We start from the raw sequence: 20,655 nt of genomic DNA, 5'->3' as shown, positions 1-20,655 counted from the left end.
AGGACCCCAGTATCACAACCTGAGCCCAAGGCAGATGCTCAACCACTGAGCCATCAGGTGCCCCTGAAGAAGGTGTCTTTAACTAGAAATATACATAAAGCAAGATTATGTCTTGGTTGGTTGACAAAAGTATTGTGACCAGAGGCTTGCAGAAACTTAGCCCTGTGTTCACTTACTCACCATTCAAGGAGACTTTATAGAACATAACAACTGCAAATAGCCAGCATGGACTATTTATGTATGTATCTTTGTCTTTTCCTTTTCCGTCCTCTCCCTTGCTCACTCTCCTCCCCCCTTTTTTTTTGCCTGTCTTTTAACCTCTTGAATTTTCTGTTCTCTTTCACTGATCATTGGTCCTGCTGGCATTAGCCTTGGGTCCTCAAGATGTGCCCAGGAAAGGTACCTCTGTCCATTCACTAGATAGCCATTTGTGGGTCACCTTCTTTCTGCAATTCCCTAGGCTATGCTGGGGTCTGCACACAGACCTTATGTTTCAAAAATATTGCTTGCAGATAGGATTGTAATACATGATTTTGATGCAAATTGAGAGTCTCCCATGTACGTCTGGAAAATGTTTCCCACTCGGCCCTCTCTCTGGCCACGTGTTGTTATACATCCAATGTTAGAAGGAGAGTTTAGAGGTCACCTGGCCCTAAGCTCTTGTTTCACAGATAATGAAACTGAGATCCAGGGAGGGAAAGTGAAATGCCTGAGGTCGCAGAGCTAGTTGGATGACCTTAACAACTAGAAAACAACTAGCTACAAATTGTTCCTCATTCGCTTTATTTTACTATATGTATCAAATATCTTTATGAGAAAGATAGCATTAGTTGTCATCTGGCAGCTTCTGATAAAAAATTTATAAAACGGATTTCTACAAATTGTGTATGTCTTTTTTTTTTTTTAAGATTTATTTATTTATTCATGAGAGACACACACAGAGAGAGGCAGAGACACAGGCAGAGGGAAAAGCAGGCTCCATGCAGGGAGCCCGACATGGGACTTGATCCTAGGACTCTAGGATCAGGCCCTGGGCTGAAGGCGGCGCTAAACTGCTGAGCCACCCAGGCTGCCCTGCATTTTATTTTAATTCATTACTTAGAACTTTAGTAGGATTGGATGTTTTTCCAGGCTTTTTAATGCTTTTTTTGCATTCAAGACATTAAATCCCAGAATTTTTTTTTTTTTTAAGATTTATTTTATTTATTCATGAGAGACACAGAGAGAGAGGCAGGCTCCACTCGGGGAGCCTGATGTGGGACTCAATCCCGGGACTCCAGGATCATGCCCTGGACTGAAGGCGGCGCTAAACCGCTGAGCCACCCAGGGATCCCTAAGTTGTGTATGTTGTAATAAAACCAGAGAAGATAGGGGCACCAGGTTTAAATTTTCTTATTTTTCACAGAAGCATTTCATATCTGCAGTGAAGGTGTCTAGATGCTTGAGACATGGAAGGCTTTTAAATTCCTCATTCAGGTGGTTTCCATCATCAAAGTATCTTTCATAATACATTCGAAAGTGGGCACTCCTTGGTCCTAATGAAATGTAGCAGAAATTTGAGTGCTAGGACTGACAACAGGGAGGGGAGATATCTCCCACAAAGGAGACCAGGAAACAGATCCAGCAGGCCTCCCTTCCTGTCTGTTCCCCAAACCTTAGCCTCCACTCCCTCTCCTCTCAAAAAGGGGAAGGAAGAAGGTTCAGTAAAGATAATGTGCCCATCCTCAAACAAAGTACGGCTAACCCTTTGGGCCCTAAGCACTCCCATTTCCTGTGGCTAAAGTTAGACCTATTAGATACGAATTTCATTTTTAATCCATGACTGGGCAGACAGAAGGCTACAGATCCTCTCCAGAAGGCAGGCAAAAAAGGAGGCCCCTTGCAGTCATCCCAGGGGCAAGGTATCACAGTGTTGCTTTTTCTGTACTTGTCAGGCCAAACACAAGGGATGGTTACTTTGTGTGACAATTACAAGAGGGATTTTCCACAAAGAAGGTATTCCTAAACCTCCCTCATTTGTGGATCACCTTTTACCTTAGCCCCTAACATTGAAAAATACTTAGGGGATCCCTGGGTGGCGCAGCGGTTTAGCGCCTGCCTTTGGCCTAGGGCGCGATCCTGGAGACCTGGGATCGAATCCCACGTCGGGCTCCCGGTGCATGGAGCCTGCTTCTCCCTCTGCCTGTGTCTCTGCCTCTCTCTCTCTCTCTCTGTGACTATCATAAATAAATAAAAATAAAAAAAAAATTTTTAAAAAGAAAAATACTTAGTAACTTTCTACAGAACAACACAGTTTTTTTCTCTTATAGTTACCTTTGATGGAAAATTTATATTATTGTGACAAATGGAAAACCAGTATGCTTGCCATAAATAGAATGGAACTATTAAATAAATAGGCACAAAACAACGTTACTAAATTCCAGCTAGGTGCTGTTGCCTGAGCCTCTGCACCCAGAAAAGAAAGATGGAGGTTGGTAAGCAGCATTAGGTGGGCATTCAAGGTGAGGTAGCCCAAGCTCAGCCTTTCTTCTTGATGGATTCACACCGACAGAGAATTGAAAACATGACTTTCTTATTATGTGATCTGGTGTGGGTAAAGCAGACTCCCAGTTCCCCACCTGTATCCCCTGCAGAGTCCCCTCTACCCACCGTGACTTTCTGAGTCCTTCTACTTGAGGGGATCTCCAGCCAAGGGGGTTAACATCCTGAGGAGCCCTTCACCATCAAAGAGAGTCAAGAGTTAGTGAATTGAATGCTTGCCCCACTTCATCCCTTAGTGGAAAGTTGTGAGATATGACCTACTACACAGTATCTCGGTGGGTCCCCAGTCACTTAACTCTGGCTGCCCATGGCTGTAACCATAACTTGCTGGCTCCACATCCTTTCATGGCTTCCCTCCTTTCCCTGTCTCACTTCCTCACTCCCTACAGTTCTTTCTGGGGATTGCCTCCCATGTAAAAATCTTACACCTAAATCATTACCCCAGGATCTGCTTTGAGTGGAGCGCCAATTAAGACAGCTGGTAAGCATTCTCCCTAAGGTGATCTTACAAACCACAAACCAAAGGCTAGGTACCAGACCTAGCCTTTGGGAAGCACTACCGCAAGGTATATACCCAAATAGTGTAAAGTGACATATCACTTCTTTCTCTGAATTAAAAAATACATTGAAATTCTTCATGTTCAACTCTCTGGCATTCTCCCTAACACATTGGTGATACTGTATTCTGATAAGTAACATCGGTTTCCACTTTTGCTATCCCTCCTTCAATATGGTATTAGAATTTGCTAACAAACTTGGTGTTCCTGAATTTGCCTGTAAATTTAATTCACTGTTTAGCATTTATTGGTTGTTTGCCAGTGGGAGACACCCAGTGAGTATGGGTATCTGGCCCCTCAAGTAAACATTTGTAAATGCATCGATAATAAGCCTGGCTGAAACAGAGCAGGGTAGTGTTTTCAGGGGGCCATTTCTAGCAAGCTTTTACAACATCCTGAGGAGAGCCAAGATTTCAAAATTAGGGAGATCAAACAGGTGCTTCTGCCGGATAGAGTTTCTGTCTTGACCTAAGCCAAAAAAAGGCAGGCCAAGAAGGCAGAAATGCAGTTCTAATGGGGAAATAATTTATTCAGGGTTGGGCCCATGCCAGGGAGGTTCTGTACCCTTAAACTTAGGCTATTTTAGAGAGTGGTGAGGTCCAGGGTGACATATACCCAGGATATATCAGAAGAGTCAGATGCATCTGTAAGTGAAATGGGATCGGGACCTCCAAGGGGAAGGCAGGAGTAGGGCCAGCTTCGTGGACAGGGCTCTGCACTCAGAAGGGCTCCACCCTGTGGAGCAGATAGAGTTGCCTAATCAATATCTGTGTGATATTTGAATGAATACACACTTGGCCTGAAACTTGCTTTGGGCTTTTAGGAATGGTGGCCTCAGAACCAGAAAGTGGCATCAGAATGACTATCAATCACAGAAGAGTCCCTATACATTCTTTCTTTTTTCAGGACTGGCTACATAATTTGTAGGGTCCAGAGCAGAATGAAAATGCAGGGCCCTTGTTAAAAAAATTTCTAAGAATTTCAAGATGGTGACAGCAAAGCATTAAATGCTGTGTGCCCTCACAGTGGAAGGTGCTAGAGGTGACATAGTGGGTGAAACTTGATCTGGTGTCTGCACTCAATGAACTCAGCTCTGAGGGAGGAGACAGACATTAATCAGGGAATCACACAAGTAAATGGTGACATTTTGATGGGTTAGTACAACAAAGAAGAAACACATGATGCTGAGAGGATATAACTAGGAGATCGGATCTGGTTTGGAACCATCTTGGAATACTTCCTTGACAGGGCTGGCATTTGAAAGATGAATTAACTGTGAGAAAGGGGGGAAGGGAGAAGACTCCAGGCATAAGGAAGTATGGAAGAAGATGAAGTGGGATTATAGGAGACCGGAGCTAAGAGCAGAGAGGATAAGGGTGGAGATGGGAGGTAGACCACAACCTGATTTTATACAGGGGCTTAGAGGAAAGTAACAAGTCTTGAGAAATTCAGGACTTTTTTAATGGCCATAAATAACACAAAGAGGAAGAATAAAATTATTCACCCCCATTTTCTTTTTAAGTAAACTGGGAATTGCCACAATTCCATGTAAATGATCACATACATGGGCACTGACCCATTAGAACAAGCATCAGTTACTGTGTGGTGGACATGTGAGAGGAAAGAACTTGAACTCTTAATGATTGATTAGAGGACTTTAGAAACTTCCTCCTTGGGGCACCTGAGTGATTCAGTTGGTTAACCCTCGGACCCTTGGTGTCTGCTCAGATCATGATCTCAGGGTTGTGAGATCGAGCCCCACATGTGGTACCACAAAAGTGATTGGGCTGGGCTTTGAAACAAAAATTCAGGATTAGAAAATTTAGCACAGATTACTTCCCCCACTCCTTGCAGCTCATTAGTGGCTCACCACAACTTTTGCTTTTTACTCAAAACTTGACAGGACCTGATAGTGCCACAAAGGAGAGGTGTCCTGAATACCTGCATGTCTGGCACCTTTTGGGGCCCCTGGCCTCCCTCCTGTAATTTGGGGTTGTGGTGAGGCCCTCCTCCACTTTCAAAGATAGCTGCAGAAGGAAAATGTCCCTCTAATCACAGCTGACATCCTTCCAGATAGCCAGCCCATCAGAAATGGTAACTGGCTTTCACATTATTGTCCTGATGGCTTCTCTTGCAGACTTTTGCCAAAAGCATCATTTTCAAGTTAGTCAAGACTACTCTGAAAACTGCAGCTAATGAACTCCAGTTGGTCTGGATGAGATGTCTTTGGCACATGGACAGTCTATGGCTTTTCCTGAGGCTCTAGTTGCCTCCTGAGGCAGCATTCAGAAGAGCTATGTTAAGAGAGATTGTTGGCATATTCAAGTACATTGTTTTGAGGGTATGTGTGTATATACATGTACATGTATGTACATATGTATGTATATACATACATATACAGAGACTATATAGTATGCATTTACATACTATATAAATGTAAATTATTTCTGTCCGTGTTTGAGATTGAATTACAGAAATTATGTCCCTGTAGCCCCAAATACTTCAGTGTAAGAATAAGAGCATACAATATAATTACCAAAGGCAGGAAATTTAATATTGATAGAACATATTAACTAATCCATTCATTTTTCAAATTTGCCAATAGTCACAATATTTTATAGCTATTGTTTTTTTCTGATCCATAATCCAATTCAGGGTCATGCATTGCATTTATTGTTATGTGTTCTTTAGCCTCCTTTAATCTGGAACAGTTCCCTAGGCTTTCTTGGTATTTCTTGATTTTGAGAGTTTTAAAGAGTAGAGGTCAGTTATGTTATATGGTTTCCCTCACTGTGGGTTTATTAAATATTTGTTCGTATGTTTAGATTCAGATTATGCCTTTAAAAATATCTAGAGTTATGGGAGGATACATTTTTTTTAAACTGTGCATTTTTTAGAGGAACATTTAGAGGAGTGATATGTTATCTTTCTCAGTGTGTCACATCAGAGGATTTGTGATACCAGTTTGTCCCAATATTGGTGACATTAGCTTTGATTACTTAGTTCAAGTGGCATCTTGTACATTACTTCATTGTGAAGTCATGATTTTTCCCTTTTTAAGTAACTAGTAAATCAAAACTATGAAAGAGTCCTATTTGTCACGAAGTGTTAACCTACTAGTTTTAGCATTTATTGATGCTAAACTCTATCATTCCATCTCTATTTTTAGTTCTAAAACAGAACTAACTGGTGTTCTAACTGTACAGAAGAAATTTCCCTTCTCCACTGTTTATTCACTCAATTATTCATGTCAGCATGGGTGCCTGCATTCCTTTTTTATTCAATGGGTCATGGTCCATTACTATCATCATTCATTTGATGCTGAGATTGCCTCAAATGTGGCTAGTGAGAGCCCTTCAGCTGGTGACTCTGTCATTCTTAGAGCACTTCATTACTTCCTGATACAAAAAGACGTTCTGGGTTCATCTTGTATTTTCCCTGCCCTAACCCTGGAATCAGCCTTTTCTCCAGGTTGCCTGGGTCCTTTTAGTGGTGAGTAGTATTTAGAAAACAAGATCTGGGTGCTGAGTGTATTCATAGCTGCCAGGTTGTTAATGCTTTTATACCCCACAGTAGATAGAAGTAGGGAAAAAATATAAATGTGTGTGTATGGACAACCATGAATTCATTCTGATGCTTCTGATTGCAATCTACCTACATTTATCTGTTTTTTTTTTTAAAAAAAACACACAACAGTTTCAAGTGCATGTCATCTTTCTTTAATACAGATACGTGGGGATCCCTGGGTGGCGCAGTGGTTTGGCGCCTGCCTTTGGCCCAGGGCGCGATCTTGGAGACCCGGGATCGAGTCCCACGTCGGGCTCCCGGTGCATGGAGCCTGCTTCTCCCTCTGCCTGTGTCTCTGCCTCTCTCTCTCTGTGTGTGACTATCGTAAATAAATAAAAATTAAAAAAAAAATACAGATACAGAAAGAAGAAACAACCATCACCAAACAAAAGGGCAGTTTTCCCAGTACCCAGATAAGCTATGATGGCATTAATAAAATAACGTATACATATGCTCAGCTCTGTCCCCAGTTTCATGTGCTTCCTTACAGAAAAAAAATTTAATATATATATCAGGATGTATGTATGTACATGAAAGTATGTATTTTTTTCTTTTAATTTTAAGAATTTGACACAGCAGGAAAAATGCTGTACATACTATTTATTTTTATTATTCTATTATCATATTGATAACTCAATACATCTTGGAGGTCCTCCCATATATTGTGTGACTCTGTACTATTCTTTCTAATACCATTGTATTTCTTCTTATACAGATGGACTAGTTTTATTTAACTGATCTCTTTTGGTGAACATTTTTTTTCAGTGTCTTGCTATTATAAATAACACTACAGTAAATATCCTTGTGCATGGATTTTGATAAAAGTATATCCATGGTTATCCCATGGTTCTTCCTAATAGCTGGTTTGTTTTGGGTTTTTTCTTTTGATAAGTATTATTAGAGCATCTTCCAGAAAGTTCGCTTCACTTATATGACCTCATTCTTCTGTATGCAGTAACTAAGGACAGGTTAAATGATGATGACATCCTGCCTATACACTTCTAAGGCTCCTGATTACAAGTCTCCAGCAGTACCGATGTTTCCATCCAGTCATGGAGACCAAAAGAATCAAACCAGGCTTCTATCCTTAGACTGTAATTAAATGCCTATTTGGGTTGTTGTTTCTTACTTTAATTTAAAAATCTGTGGGTCTAGGTGCCTGGGTGGCTCAGTTGGTTAAGCATCTGACTCTTGATTTCGGCTCAGGTCATGATCTCAGTGTTGTGAGATCAAGCCCTGCATCTGGCTTCATGCTGGGCATGGAGTCTGCTTAAGATTCTCTCTCTCTCCCTCTCCTGTGGTCCTTCTCCCTACCCCTCCCCCCCAAAAAAATCTGCAAGTGTAATCTCTCCATGCAAGAATGAACTTCACCTGGTGAATAGAGACACAAAAAAAGTAACACTGGGAAAATGGTGTTGTCCTTGTTAGCCATGAGAGCTTATACTTAAAGCCATTTGGTCTCTAATAAGTAACCAAATATTGGATGACTCCCACCCCTCCACCCCATAGAGTATTACCAGGACTCCTCTCTGCTGGAGAACTGTGAATGGACCATGTAGCCAGGAGAAGGAGGAGCTGTGACTCTCTCTGGCTTCTGGACACTTCCCAACCTCTGATCAAGAGGGAAGCCAACTCAGCCCTTTGTGTGTCTTGTACAAGGGAAGATCGATGTAAAGGTCACTTGATTTTAAATTTCTTCCCAGACTTATCTTTAAAATCTCATGTAAATTGACATTCCGTTCTTGTTGAAATATATAAATAATGGCTGGCATGGCTTCCTGCAAAGTCAAGTTGATGGACTGTGTTTATTCTGTGGATTCACCTACCTCCTAGTGCACTTCCAGTGTTAGAAGCACAGGGCTAATTCAGCTTATCTTCTGCTCTGTCCCACAAAAACAGACCTGGATACAAGTGCAAGTACTTTATTTGGGAAGTGATTCCCAGAAGCACTGTGAGGGAACAGGGAAGAGACAGGAAAGGAAAGGAAGCTGATGCAGGAAGTAATCATGAATAGGTTAGCCCTGTGGGCAGCTGAGGCTCAATCCTGCTGGGGGCTTCTGGGACACTACATAGGACAGTGGTTCTCAAATTTTGCTGCATATTAGAATTACCTGGGGAGCTTTTGGAATTCCTGATGCTCAGGATCCCTGGATGATAGGATTCCAGGCACCGAGAGCTTTTAAAACTCCCTAGGTTGTTCTAATATGCAATCAAGACTGAGATGACACCTCAGTATTGTCCCCCCAGACTTTAGGAAGCTGGACTATTTACATATCAACTCCACTACATCCCAGGTTGAGGGCTGCTCCAGATGGCATTAAATCCCAGGCATTTCTGGCCTGTAGAAAGCTCAGGGATGCAGAGGAATAGTGACTGCCTGGAGATATGGGCCGGCGGTACTGGCTACACAGTTAGCGGGACCTGATATAAAAATCTCAGTTTTGTGCACTTACAGAGCAGCCTTACTGAGCCATTTAAACTCTTTAAGCCTTGACTTCCTCATGTGTAATCATTTCTTTGTAGTGCTGTAAAGATTGGATGTCACATATGGAAAGTACCCTGTATGCAGTGAAATCTTAAGAGACAGTTGTCATTATAAACCCAGCAAAGGAAGGAGGGAGGTTCTAATTTGAGTCTAACCATGGGCAGTACCTAATGGTTCTACTGAGGAAACTTTTTTTTATTTAAAGGGCTGTCCTGAGTTGTCAGGATTTACAGAGCATCTTAGCGGGTGTGGCCATTTCTCCAGTGTTCTTCGTCTCTGCTTTGTGGAGAGTCGATGTTCCAGAGACCAGTGGCCGAAGGGAAGCCTTGCTCTCCCTATGGTGAAATGTCTGCCTGTTAGCATTTGGAAACCTACTTGGGATGCATAGAGTGCACTTGGGGTCTTTCTAGATAGGAAAGGCAGGAACAGAAATAAACAGTAAAGAACTAAGGACTCTCCTTGTAAAATCAGCTTTCCAGTATTACTGTGGACCATAAACACATTTGACTCTGAATTATATAGTTGGACTATCTAAGTTAATTGGTTACATGAAGTAGCTATCTAAATATTAAGCACTTGTTTGGATATTCCCTAAAGTATATGAATAATATTTTTGTTGATAAGGATTTCAAACCATTCCATATGCAAAGAATTTTAATAAATGGGAGTCCATTATGCTATTAAAAATAAAAATAAATGAATAAACACATAAAAGAGGTCCAGGGAAGAACCAGCGATCACAATGTGTTATGAACCAAGGACTATGATTAGTCCCATTCAGTACACCTGAGATCCAGTAGAAAAAAATATGAAATAATTATAGTAATTATTAGAAGGCCAAGAAAAAAGTACTCTGGTTAATTCAATTTTGTGGTTCTTGTCACATCCCATTGTTGAAAATCTTTGTAACAACCTCTTCTCCCCATAAGGAAATTTTTCTAGGATAATCTTTCTGAAAAATATACTCCCCAGCCTCTGCCTTGGGTAGACAAATTTCACGTCTTCCTTCCTACTGCCCTGGCCTTGCGCATTTTGGAGGGGAAAGTGGTCTGTGAAAAACAAAAAGAAAGTGGTCTGTGTTTGAGGAATGACGGTGAATCTGGCTGCCGGTTGGTTAGCAGGGCTGGTGGTAGCACTTATGCACTGACTGGCTCTCCCCTTCTCTCGTTCGTCTGGGCGAACATGTTTTTCCTTCCCACGGGAGAGAAGGACTTTTCTTTGGCCAAGGCGACTTCATCTCTGTTTCCAAACCTGCTAAGGGCCAAGTGTTCCATGGCCAAAATCAATAATTGGGGCTTTTCCTAGTTTGCCAAAATCAAGTTAACGGGTAGACTTTTATACATTTCAAGTATTTTCTCTGGGATTTGTTTTCCCTCTGGCGCCTGCCCTCACTTGCCGTCACTGCTGCAGTGGCTTCTGTCACTATTGAGCTAGTACTTGAGGGTTCCTGTGTGCCAGGCATTGTGCTAAGCACTTAACCCACATTGATCTAGTTAATTCCCAATAGCTTTTGTGTTCCCATTTTATAGATGAGGAAGTTCAGGGGTGGAGAGGTGAAATGATGTGCTTAAGGCTTTACAACAAGAAAAAGGGGTAACTACTACTTGGTGAAGCCACCAAGTCTGATTTTAGCACCCACTTAACATCTTCCAACTACAGTTAATGGCATCTGAACACCAAATTACATTTCATGGTAGTAAAGATTTATTGACCAGTAGCTCAGAGAGCACCATGATTTCCAGGTTTGCTACCCCGTGAGCACTTGGAAGAGTCCAAGAAAAAAGGCTCAGGGTTCCTGAGTGCTGGCAAAGGATGTTTTAAAAATAAAGAGGAAGAAACCCCCAGCAGCATATTAAAAATGGAAGAGGGGTCCCTCTGTCTTGCTCACACTTCTAGCCACAGAGAGAAGAGAAACAGAATGTGGATCCATTCCCCATTCAAACGTGAGTTCAGTGAGTCAAGCTCCAGCTAAGGGCAAGTACAAGAACACAAAATCCTTTTGCTAATCTCTCCCTCAAGAAGGCGCAGATGAAAGGGAGGCATTAAAGCCTCTGAAACCACCAAAGCTGTTTGCCAGCAAAGAGATAAATCAAAAAGGTTTGAGATCTGGTTTGAATTTAATAATTACAAACAACTAATCAGGGGACATTTGCTGTCAGGTCGGGAGCTGCACACCCTCCATCAGGGTGTTTTTGCTGTTCTGGTCACTTGGTTATTAAATAGAAAAACCCTGTAATTAAATCACAGGGCTGTTCCAACACTAATCAATTCAATCTCATCCATTTAAAAAGAAATCAGGCCTTGCATTTGCCCTGTCTCTGCCAGAGGAGTGAGAACCACACACTGCAAACGTGACTGTGTATGTAGACCCTCGTGTGATGTGGGCAGTTCAAGGAGGGTCAGGCCACATCCCAGCTAGATCACCCACCATCCTGCAGGATCCCCATCTGTGATGTCCACCCTGTGTATCTCAAAATAACAGCAAAACAGCAGTGATAGTGGTCATGGAGAAATCAAAGCTTATAGAAATGTTTTATAGACATTTACAGATCCTCACATCTGGAAGCCTCCTGGCTCATAGTAGGTCCTCAGTAAATTACTGTTGAGTGAATGAAGGGATAGAGAAGCAACTATCACACAAAATAGCAAATGTTGGGGCTGGATTTCGAACTCAGATCTGTCTCATTTATGCTCTTAATGTCCATCGGGTATGTAGGTAAATGCCTTGTGAGCCTTTCTATATTGTTTTAAAAATGTGTATTGTTTTAAATAAGCATTTAAATTTATTTTATAGTTTTAATATATTAATTTTAATAAAGCACATAATGTTTTTAAACAATATACAAAGAGAGAAATAGCATTGCATAGCAGAAAGATCAGTGGTTTGGGACTCAGGCTGGCCCAGGGAGAAATCCCTCTCTAGTATTTGCTAATTTTGTGACCTAGGGTGAACTTGAGTGTCCCTCACTGTAAAACGAACACAGTAATACTTGTTTAAACTGGGTTAAAGAGGGGGATCCCTGGGTGGCTCAGAGGTTTAGCGCCTGCCTTTGGCCCAGGCGTGATCCTAGAGTCTCTGGATCAAGTCCCACGCCGGGCTCCTTGCATGGAGCCTGCTTCTTCCTCTGCTTCTTCCTCAGAGAGCACCATGATCTCTCTCTCTCTCTCTCTCTCTCTCTCTGTGTGTGTGTGTGTGTGTGTGTGTCTCATAAATAAATAAATAAAATCTTAAAAAAAAAAAAAACCGGGTTAAAGAGAAGCTTAAATGGAACAGTCCTTTAAACTGGGAGCAGAAAAAAAATAAAAAAAAATAAAAAATAAACTGGGAGCAGAGTGCTTAGCTCATAACAGGTGCCCAGTTCTGGCATCCACTTCCCTCCGCTTGTGTATTAGAAAGCACTTGGTGATTCTCCTTGGATTCTATGGCTTAAAATCTCCTCTTCTTCAAGTTCTTCCTCTTCTTCTTCTTCTTTAAAGATTTATTTGTTTATTTTTAGAAAGAGAGAGAGTATATGCACACTGGGGCAGTGTGAGGAGAGAAGCAGATTCCCCACTGAGCACAGAGCCCTGTGCAGGACTCAGTCCCACATCCCTGAGATCGTGACCTGAGCCAAAATCAAGAGTCAGATGTTTAACTGACTGAGCCATCAGGCACCCCTTGGACCAGCTCTTCTGAACATTGGTCAGCTAAGGATAGGGTCAGTGCTCTCCACAGAGAGCCTTACCCAGAACAACAGAAAAAGTAGTTGTTTATCGACCATTTACTGATGAGATTTAGTGGTCTCAGAAGGTAGCCAAGCCTAAAGGAGATAGCCATTGAGTGGCCTGAAGAACAATGATGCTTCACGAATGTGGGTCAGAAGGACCACAGATGAGGATGGTGTTAGCAGTAGTGAGTCACAGAGTCTACTCGATCAGTCCAGATATACCCATATCTCCATCAGACCTCACATCCAAATATACAAAGGGCTTTACTGTGTTGCAAATTAACAAAGGGGCCTCCTGCTTATGTTTTGAATTGAAAACCATGAGAGAGTTTTTCCAGCACCCAAGCACCTCTAGAAAGTGCCTTCTCAAATATGTGCCCTGCAGGGTAAGGAATCAAATAGTGCATTCAGACCCTCTGTTCCCATAAATTCCCCTCCATAACTGCCTTTCCTGCCTGCCCTAGACAGGCACCAAGGTATTCAGACAAAGGGTTCAGGGGCCCATTAAGTTCACTTATAATTTGCTTCAGTTAACTGTTCCCCCCCCCCCTTTTTTTAAGATTTTGTTTATTTATTCATGAGAGACACACAGAGAGAGAGAGGCAGAGACACAGACAGAGGGAGAAACAGGCTCCATGCAGGGAGCCTGATGTGGAACTCCATCCTGGAACTCCAGGATCATGCCCTTAACTGAAGGCAGACGCTCAACCACTGAGCCACCCAGGCGTCCCAACTGTTCCCTTTCAATTGAGGTATTATCATACTTGGATTCCTTGCTCCTGAAGCACAAAGACTGAGTCCCCATGCCATTGCTGAGGGCAGTGCCTGGATAGATGCCCTGGTCATGGGTGTGCCTCACCCTTGAACTGTTTGACATTCCTTCTCACAGGGGGAGTGGAAGTCACCAGTATCCCACTTGGACCAATGTTTGAACAGCCATGATTTCTTTTAGCATGTCTATGTACTTTAAAGAAAATAAATCCCCTTGGTGGTAAGGAAGAAAACTTTCCTATTTGCAAAGCAAGAGTCGCAGCTTGAACTTGCAGGTTTTGAGTCTCCAAGAAAATCTGAGGTTGAAGAATGTCAGCTTTCAGTGATCTTTGCTTTTGAGGTTTTGATTTAATTTTGGCAGCCAGGTGGTTAGCAGAAGGGAAGGGTGTCACCTCAAAAACATTGGTCTCCTTTATTCATTCTTTCTTTTAGTCACTCATTCAGAAATTATTCATTGACCCACTGCACAGGGCATTGGGGTTTAAAGTCATGTGCTCAAATCAGCATAGACTATAGCACCCAAGGCGCTTTGTTTTCATGGTTGAAAGGGAAGTGAACTGTGCATTCGCTTCAGTAAATTTAGCAAGAATAACAGGGTGGGTCCATGGCTTCTCCAATTGGCTAATGAGAATATGTGAGGCCAAGTGTGTAAATGCAGACAGTTCACACAGTGTCCTTCCTGCCTAGAAAACTCCCCTCCCCCAAAACCTGCCCATGGTTTCTGATGCACAGGGGAAATAAAATGGTGACTTGGCTCATCTGTAGCCTACCAGATAGCAAGCAATGATAGCTTTTAAAACTAGAAAGGACCTAAAATGTTATCTACATGTACTATCTTCAAGGCCAATTCCTTTTTTCTTTTTTTTCAAATTCCCCCACCCCCTTTTTTTTTTTAAAGATTTTATTTATTTATTCATGAGAGACACAGAGAGACAGAGGCAGAGACACAGGCAAACAAAGAAGCAGGCTCCATGCAGGGAGCCCGATGTGGAACTTGATCCCAGGACTCCAGGATCACCCCCTGGGCCAAAGGCAGATGCTCAACTGTTGAGCCACCCAGGCATCCCACGTTTTTTTTTTTTTTTTTAAGAGGGGGCAGGGGGAGAAATAGAGCAAGAAAATCTTAAGCAGACTCCATGCCCAGCACAGAGCCCAGTGTGGGGCTTAATCTCATAACCCTGAGATCATGACCTGAGCCAAAATCAAGAGCCAAATGCTTAACCTACTGAACCACCCAGATGCCCCAAGGCCAGTTCTTTAGTAGAATAAGTTATAAAGGTGTTTCCTCCCAAACTCCTTGTGTTCAACACTTTCTTAGGCCATCTCTGTATGATATGCACTTCCAGACTCTGGGACAGAACAGTGAAGTAGGGAAACACGTAGCTTGAAGCCCAATGAATACAGGCTCTGCTGCTTGCTAATTATAGAGCTTTGGGCAATTATAGAGCTTTTCTGCCCCTTTCTGAGCCTCCATCTCCTCCTCTGCAAAATGGAGATAATACCCATTCCTGCCCGCCTCTTGAGGTGGTCGTGAGGATCAAATGAGATCATGCATATGAAGATTTAGTTCTATGATTGGCATGTCGTGAGTGTATAACAAGCTAAAGCTGATTATTATCATTATCAATCATTTTGGTGAAGTTCAAAATGACTGCAGTGTCCTGCTATATCCTCTCCTCTGCTATATCCTATCCTCTTTGAGATGTTCATTTGTGTCTCCAGGATTTAATTTCCCACTAGTGATTTCTTCCATGAACTTTTCTTTAGATAATTGTCATGAGCTCAGCTCTCTAATAGTTTAGGAATTCCTGGGTGGAATTTAGAAGCTCCTGGATAAGGTGAGTTGATTGGACTGGCCAGTCTGGTGGAAGGGGTGCCCATTTGGTTCCCTCTACTGCCTCCACCTCTGCCCTTCTTGGAGTTGGGTAAATGGTGCAGCAACAAGCTTGTCAAAGGGAGCAGGACCAAGGGCATCAACAAAACAATTAAATACTATTGTAGAGGGTTATTAGCCAGATACTGCACCAGGTTCTGGAATGTACCCTTGACAGACCAAGTTCTGTCTTCATGGGCTTATGTCTGATGAGAAGGTCAACCAAAAACCAGAAAACAAAATATTAAATTAAATTATCTTTCTAAACTAGGTCTCCCTTGCTAGTCTCTGTCTCAGCACTTCATCTGACTCATTCACAGCAGAGATCATAATCTGTAATTATTTTGTTTTAACTCCCAATTAATGGGCAAGGAGCATGACTGGCTCATTCACTGCTGTCTCCCCAGACTGACAGCAGGGCTTTGCACATCACAAGTGCTTGGTGAACATAAAGCAAGTGAACAAATGACTAAGTGACACTTTGTGAAATTTTGTCTCAGGCCCAGAATTAATTAATTAATTGATTAATTGATTAATTTTGTGTACACATTTAGTTTTATTGTAATGAAGCAACTTGTACACTTTTAACATTTAAAACTGAGCATCTTTCCTTTCTGGTGAAGCAAAAATAAAAGTAAAAAATAAGCAGGAACAAAATTACAATACAGAATGTTAATTCCAAATAAGATCCTACAGGTTCTGCTGATTCTCCCATCGAATGGCAGGGCTCAAGTCATCATTAGAAGAGTTTTATTTTAAAAGTGTCATGTTAAACTGCAAGGATGTCCATTAAACATCACAATTAAACATGCTAAAGGAGAAGCTATGTTGTCAAAATGCCCACTTAACCCACCCAAACATGTCAAACCCACCCTTTGCTGACCTTCTATAACCCCATTTTAAAAAGTTTTTTTTTCTTCTTTTACCCAAGAGAGAGTAGACATGTACATGTTGGTAAATGCTGACCATCCATATTCACATAGGGACACAGTACAATCTCTGAGCCCAATATACAGAGAAAGGAGAAAAAAAGCTAGAATTCTATGCACTACTACACAGAAGCCTAGCACCCTCCAGCTTCCAGCAGAGCTAAGTGAGCAGAAGGTTTTCCTTTCTTCCCACAGAGCATGGTGGTGTTGACTCCATAGTTTTTGTTGAGTCAGGAAGGGATAAAAATGAATTTGGAACAGAAAGGAGTAGAGATTCTTTTCCCGCCATATTATGTTCAAGGTATTTCCTCCCAAAATAATTTGAGAACCATGGTGTAAAGGGAGAGAAAAGAGATTTCAAAAAAACAGAGCGAATGAGCACCAGAGGAAGGGGAAAAAAAGAGATGCAAGTTGCTCTCAGGGACTGGAGAAAATTAGAAAAGGAAGGTTGGAATCAATCAGTGTTTCATTAGTCATCTTCTCCATCCTCCTCCTCCTCTCCTTCCTCCCTCTTATCATGATCTTCATCTTCTTCACCTTCATCCTCATCTCCTTCTTCTAATCCTTCAATGTCTTCCAGTCCTTCCAATCCTTCTTCTTCTTCTTCATCGACAGGCCCAGAATTTAAACATCAGGCTCCTTCTCTGATGCTGGCAGTGGTCAGTTACCACCCTGTGTAACAGAAATTGAAAAGAAAATCCACTTTGATAATCCATTCAGCTTTCATTTTATAAAATGTGTGGGGTTCTTAAGGAGATCATTCTATTCCAGATTAACTGGCCATGACTTAATTAAAAGGCTGCTAGAGGACATTTGTCTTCTGGATTTGACAGTTGAGGCATGTGGAAGTGTCTGGGGTGAGGGGTGCTCTGGAGACTGGGTTCTGGTGCTGGGTAATGTGTTAAGTTAGTCCGGAGAGGGCTGCCTGCCTATGAGGAAAAAAAAATCTTATTATCCCCTCTCCTTTACCAGGGTGGCTTCTTGGGGTAACAGGCTACCATTAATGTGTTGCATTGACAAAATGGAATGGAATTGTAGCACCACAAAGTTCTATAATTTGGCAGTATTGGGTAGTAGCATATGCCTGTGTGGCTTACAGTTTGGGTAATACATGACAGCAGCTGCCCATTATTGTGCACCTACTATATATCAGGCCTCCTTCCAGCTGCCATATACATATCATCTATGATCCTTACAACAGCTTGACACTGTAGGCATTCTTTCCACTATTTCCACTTTACAGATAACATCCCAGAGCCTCAGCACCTCATGGCATTTCCCAAGATCCCAGGTATAATACTGTAGACTCTCAAGGAAAGAGGAGCCAGAATCAGGAGGGGCAGGGGCTCTCCAGGGCAGCAGCTGTTCCCCTCTCTGACACCCCAGCACATGTTACTGATTGATTGAAGCATTCTCTCACTTGCTGTGCTATGTAGTCCTTCTCAATACAGCTCTCCAAGCAGATGCTACCAGACATTCCAGTAGCAAATGAGTTGTAACCTATTTGCCAAGTATGCCTTAAGTGATGTGTGTGAAGAGTTTTGCCCCAGGAATTAGAATTCTAGATTCAGAGTGTTACACTGTAGCCATGTAACTTTGAACAAATCCCCCCCTGACTTCAGTTTATTTACCCTAGAATGGAAATTATCCCTTGTCCTACTTGCCTCAAAAAGTCATCCTATAAATATTAACCAGTGAGTTGGCTTCACTGACTCCACAGTGCTGCTTTTAATTGTAACTAGATGATGAATCAGTGAGGGTCCGGTTCCTATGTAAACATGAAATGTCCTCAAAAATGGCAAGTGACTATCAACATCTTCTCAAGGCTCTCCCCTAAAACCTCAGAATAGAGTGTTTGACTCCCTAAAAATCACTTGGTGAGTTTGTTAATGCAGATTCTTGAGCACCATCCCAGATGGCCTATTCAATGTCCTGATTCCTGGCATTCATCTCTAAATCATCCCACTGCACAAGTGGAATAATATAGAGGATCTGGAATCCCACTACTCTGGATAGAACCATATGCATCTGTGGAGTTCTAAAGATCTAGGTAGCTGGCTATGGAACAAGAAGCCCTAGTGCCTTCCCAATATCTCTGTCTGGCAAATTCTTATTCACCTTCTGGCCTATTCCAATGTCTTGTCCTGGGACACCTGGGTGGCTCAGTAGTTGAGCATCTGCCTTCAGCTCAGGTCATGATCCTGGAGTCCCGGAATCGAGTTTCGCATCAGGCTCCATGCAGGGAGCCTGCTTCTCCTTCTACTTATATCTCTGTCTCTCTGTGTGTGTCTCTCATGAATAAATAAATAAAATCTTAAAAGAACAAAAACAATTGTCTTATCCTCTGAGAAGACCTCCCCAACCCCCACTGAGGTCAAACTCCTTGTTCCTCACTGTGCTTCCAGAGTCTTCCAACCCATGTTTTGAGTACCCATTGTGTACCAGGCACTCTGCTAAGTTCTAAAATGCATTACCATATTTTCTCCTCTCCCTTTGAGAACAGAAGCTAATGTCACCACCCTCCCCTTAAGAGTTGAGAAGGGGTAACTCAGCAAAGTGATGTGACTTTCCTAGGATATTTGGATTTTACTGCATTATAATTAATTTCTTCAGAGTCTGTCCCTCTACAAGAATGTGAGTTCTTTAGCTATGGGTACTGCTGGTCTTTGCAGTCCCGGAAGCAAATGAAGGGCCTGGCTCATGGTAGATGCTCACAAATTTTCCTTGAATTGAAGCAAGGAATAATAGAACAATTATAGTAAGATAGACAAGGCTGGCTCTGGTCGGTTTCCACTCTCTGTCTTTCCTGCTCAGGGTATGATAGAGGGGGAGGAAGAAGTGGGCTTCTTTAGGTATTGAAGACTCCAGATGAAGACTCCACAAAAACTTCATGCCAGTGATTTTGGTCCTTTGGTAGGTTTCTGCCAAGTAGGATCAGGAAGACTTAGCAAGTCACAAATTAGGGACTCAAGCACTACTTGCCTGGTTGATGAGCTGGGATGGAGAAGAGAGGTGATGCGCTTTATTATGGTTTGTAAATGGAGTTTTTTTTCTTTTTATAAAGAAGAAAACATATTTTCCACATTTAACCTGGCAGACTTCCTTGGTCATAAGTTCATTTCAAATATAGTTTTCTTTAGTTCAAGTAAGAGTTGTTCTTGGTGTTTTGGGCTATAAAACAGAAGGGTTGGAGATGATGTCTAAGATTTGTTCCAGCATTCTGGTTCTGTGATTATATCACAGACCCTGGATGAGGTTTAGAACAAATTTAAATTACCCAAGTACAAAGAGCTCTGAAAATGAAATGTGTTTAAGTGAATTAGATTTTCTTTCCAATCTAGTTTCTTTTCCCAAGTTCATCAGAATCTGAACTTTGTATCTAAATTTCTAAGCCCTGATATATAGATACGTTTAGGAAAAGAGATACAAAAAGAAACAAATTGTAGTAGCATGAATAAGAACAATAATGTAAACCAATTTCCCCAGAGTTTAAGAGCTTCTTGTGATTTCTTAGGTTTTCTTGGAATTGTTCTTTTACATAGGTTGGTTAAAGATTTTGGGGGGACATGATAGAATGATAAGGATTGCAGGTACCATTCAATTGGGTGCTTTTTTTCTTTTCTTAAAGCCATAATCCTTGTCTACATTTGAACTTTATCATTTGTTTTGCAGCGAAAACGCAAGCAGAGCACCCAAGATGAGGATGCTGTTAGCCTTTGTAGTCTCGACATAAGTGTAAGTACAGTGCTTCCTACAGCCTCTGCCATGAGAATACCTCTCATCTCTGAATCTGTTAACGTGCTGTGTGCTTTAAGTGGGCTTCTGGCTGCTGATAGTGGAAGTTGTGACCTGGAGAAAACTGTTTTAAACATTTAATTTGACTGGAGAAAGCTAGGTGGCCAACTTCAGATTGCAAGCCAAGTCGTTTATAGCTCATGTTTTTTATCTCATAAAATGCATTATGAAATCAAAGCATCTGAGTAGAATCAACATAAATGTCACTATGCCGTTTTAGAAGTTGGTTCCAGAAGATGGTCAGATGTCTGTCCCCCTTTCAGGGAAGTTAGTAAGTTGGCCCAACTCAGGCACCTGGTGCCCAAAGGCTGGGAGAGTGAGTGACTTTGGATTTAACAGATCTTCATTTCAGTCAAGATTCTATACTTACCATTAATGTGACACCTTTCCCTATCTCTGTTTTCTCATCTCAAAAATAGAGATGAAAAGA

General features: G+C 41.9%; 1 protein-coding gene across 3 annotated transcripts in view; it reads left to right on the top strand.

The window, feature by feature from the left end:
- ARHGEF3 (Rho guanine nucleotide exchange factor 3) overlaps nt 1-20,655 on the top strand; it is a 306,587-nt gene that overhangs the window by 139,901 nt on the left and 146,031 nt on the right. For all 3 annotated transcript variants that reach the window (XM_041761095.1, XM_041761096.1, XM_041761094.1), the window contains one exon: nt 20,103-20,165. In XM_041761095.1, coding sequence (XP_041617029.1) covers nt 20,103-20,165 — 63 coding nt within the window. The remainder of the gene's footprint in view (nt 1-20,102; nt 20,166-20,655) is intronic.

This window comes from Vulpes lagopus, chromosome 7 (genome assembly GCF_018345385.1).
Source record: "Vulpes lagopus strain Blue_001 chromosome 7, ASM1834538v1, whole genome shotgun sequence".
In the NCBI taxonomy this organism is placed as follows: domain Eukaryota; kingdom Metazoa; phylum Chordata; class Mammalia; order Carnivora; family Canidae; genus Vulpes; species Vulpes lagopus.
The sequence above is the reverse complement of the archived record's forward strand: the minus strand, read 5'-3'. Positions and strand labels throughout refer to the sequence as shown.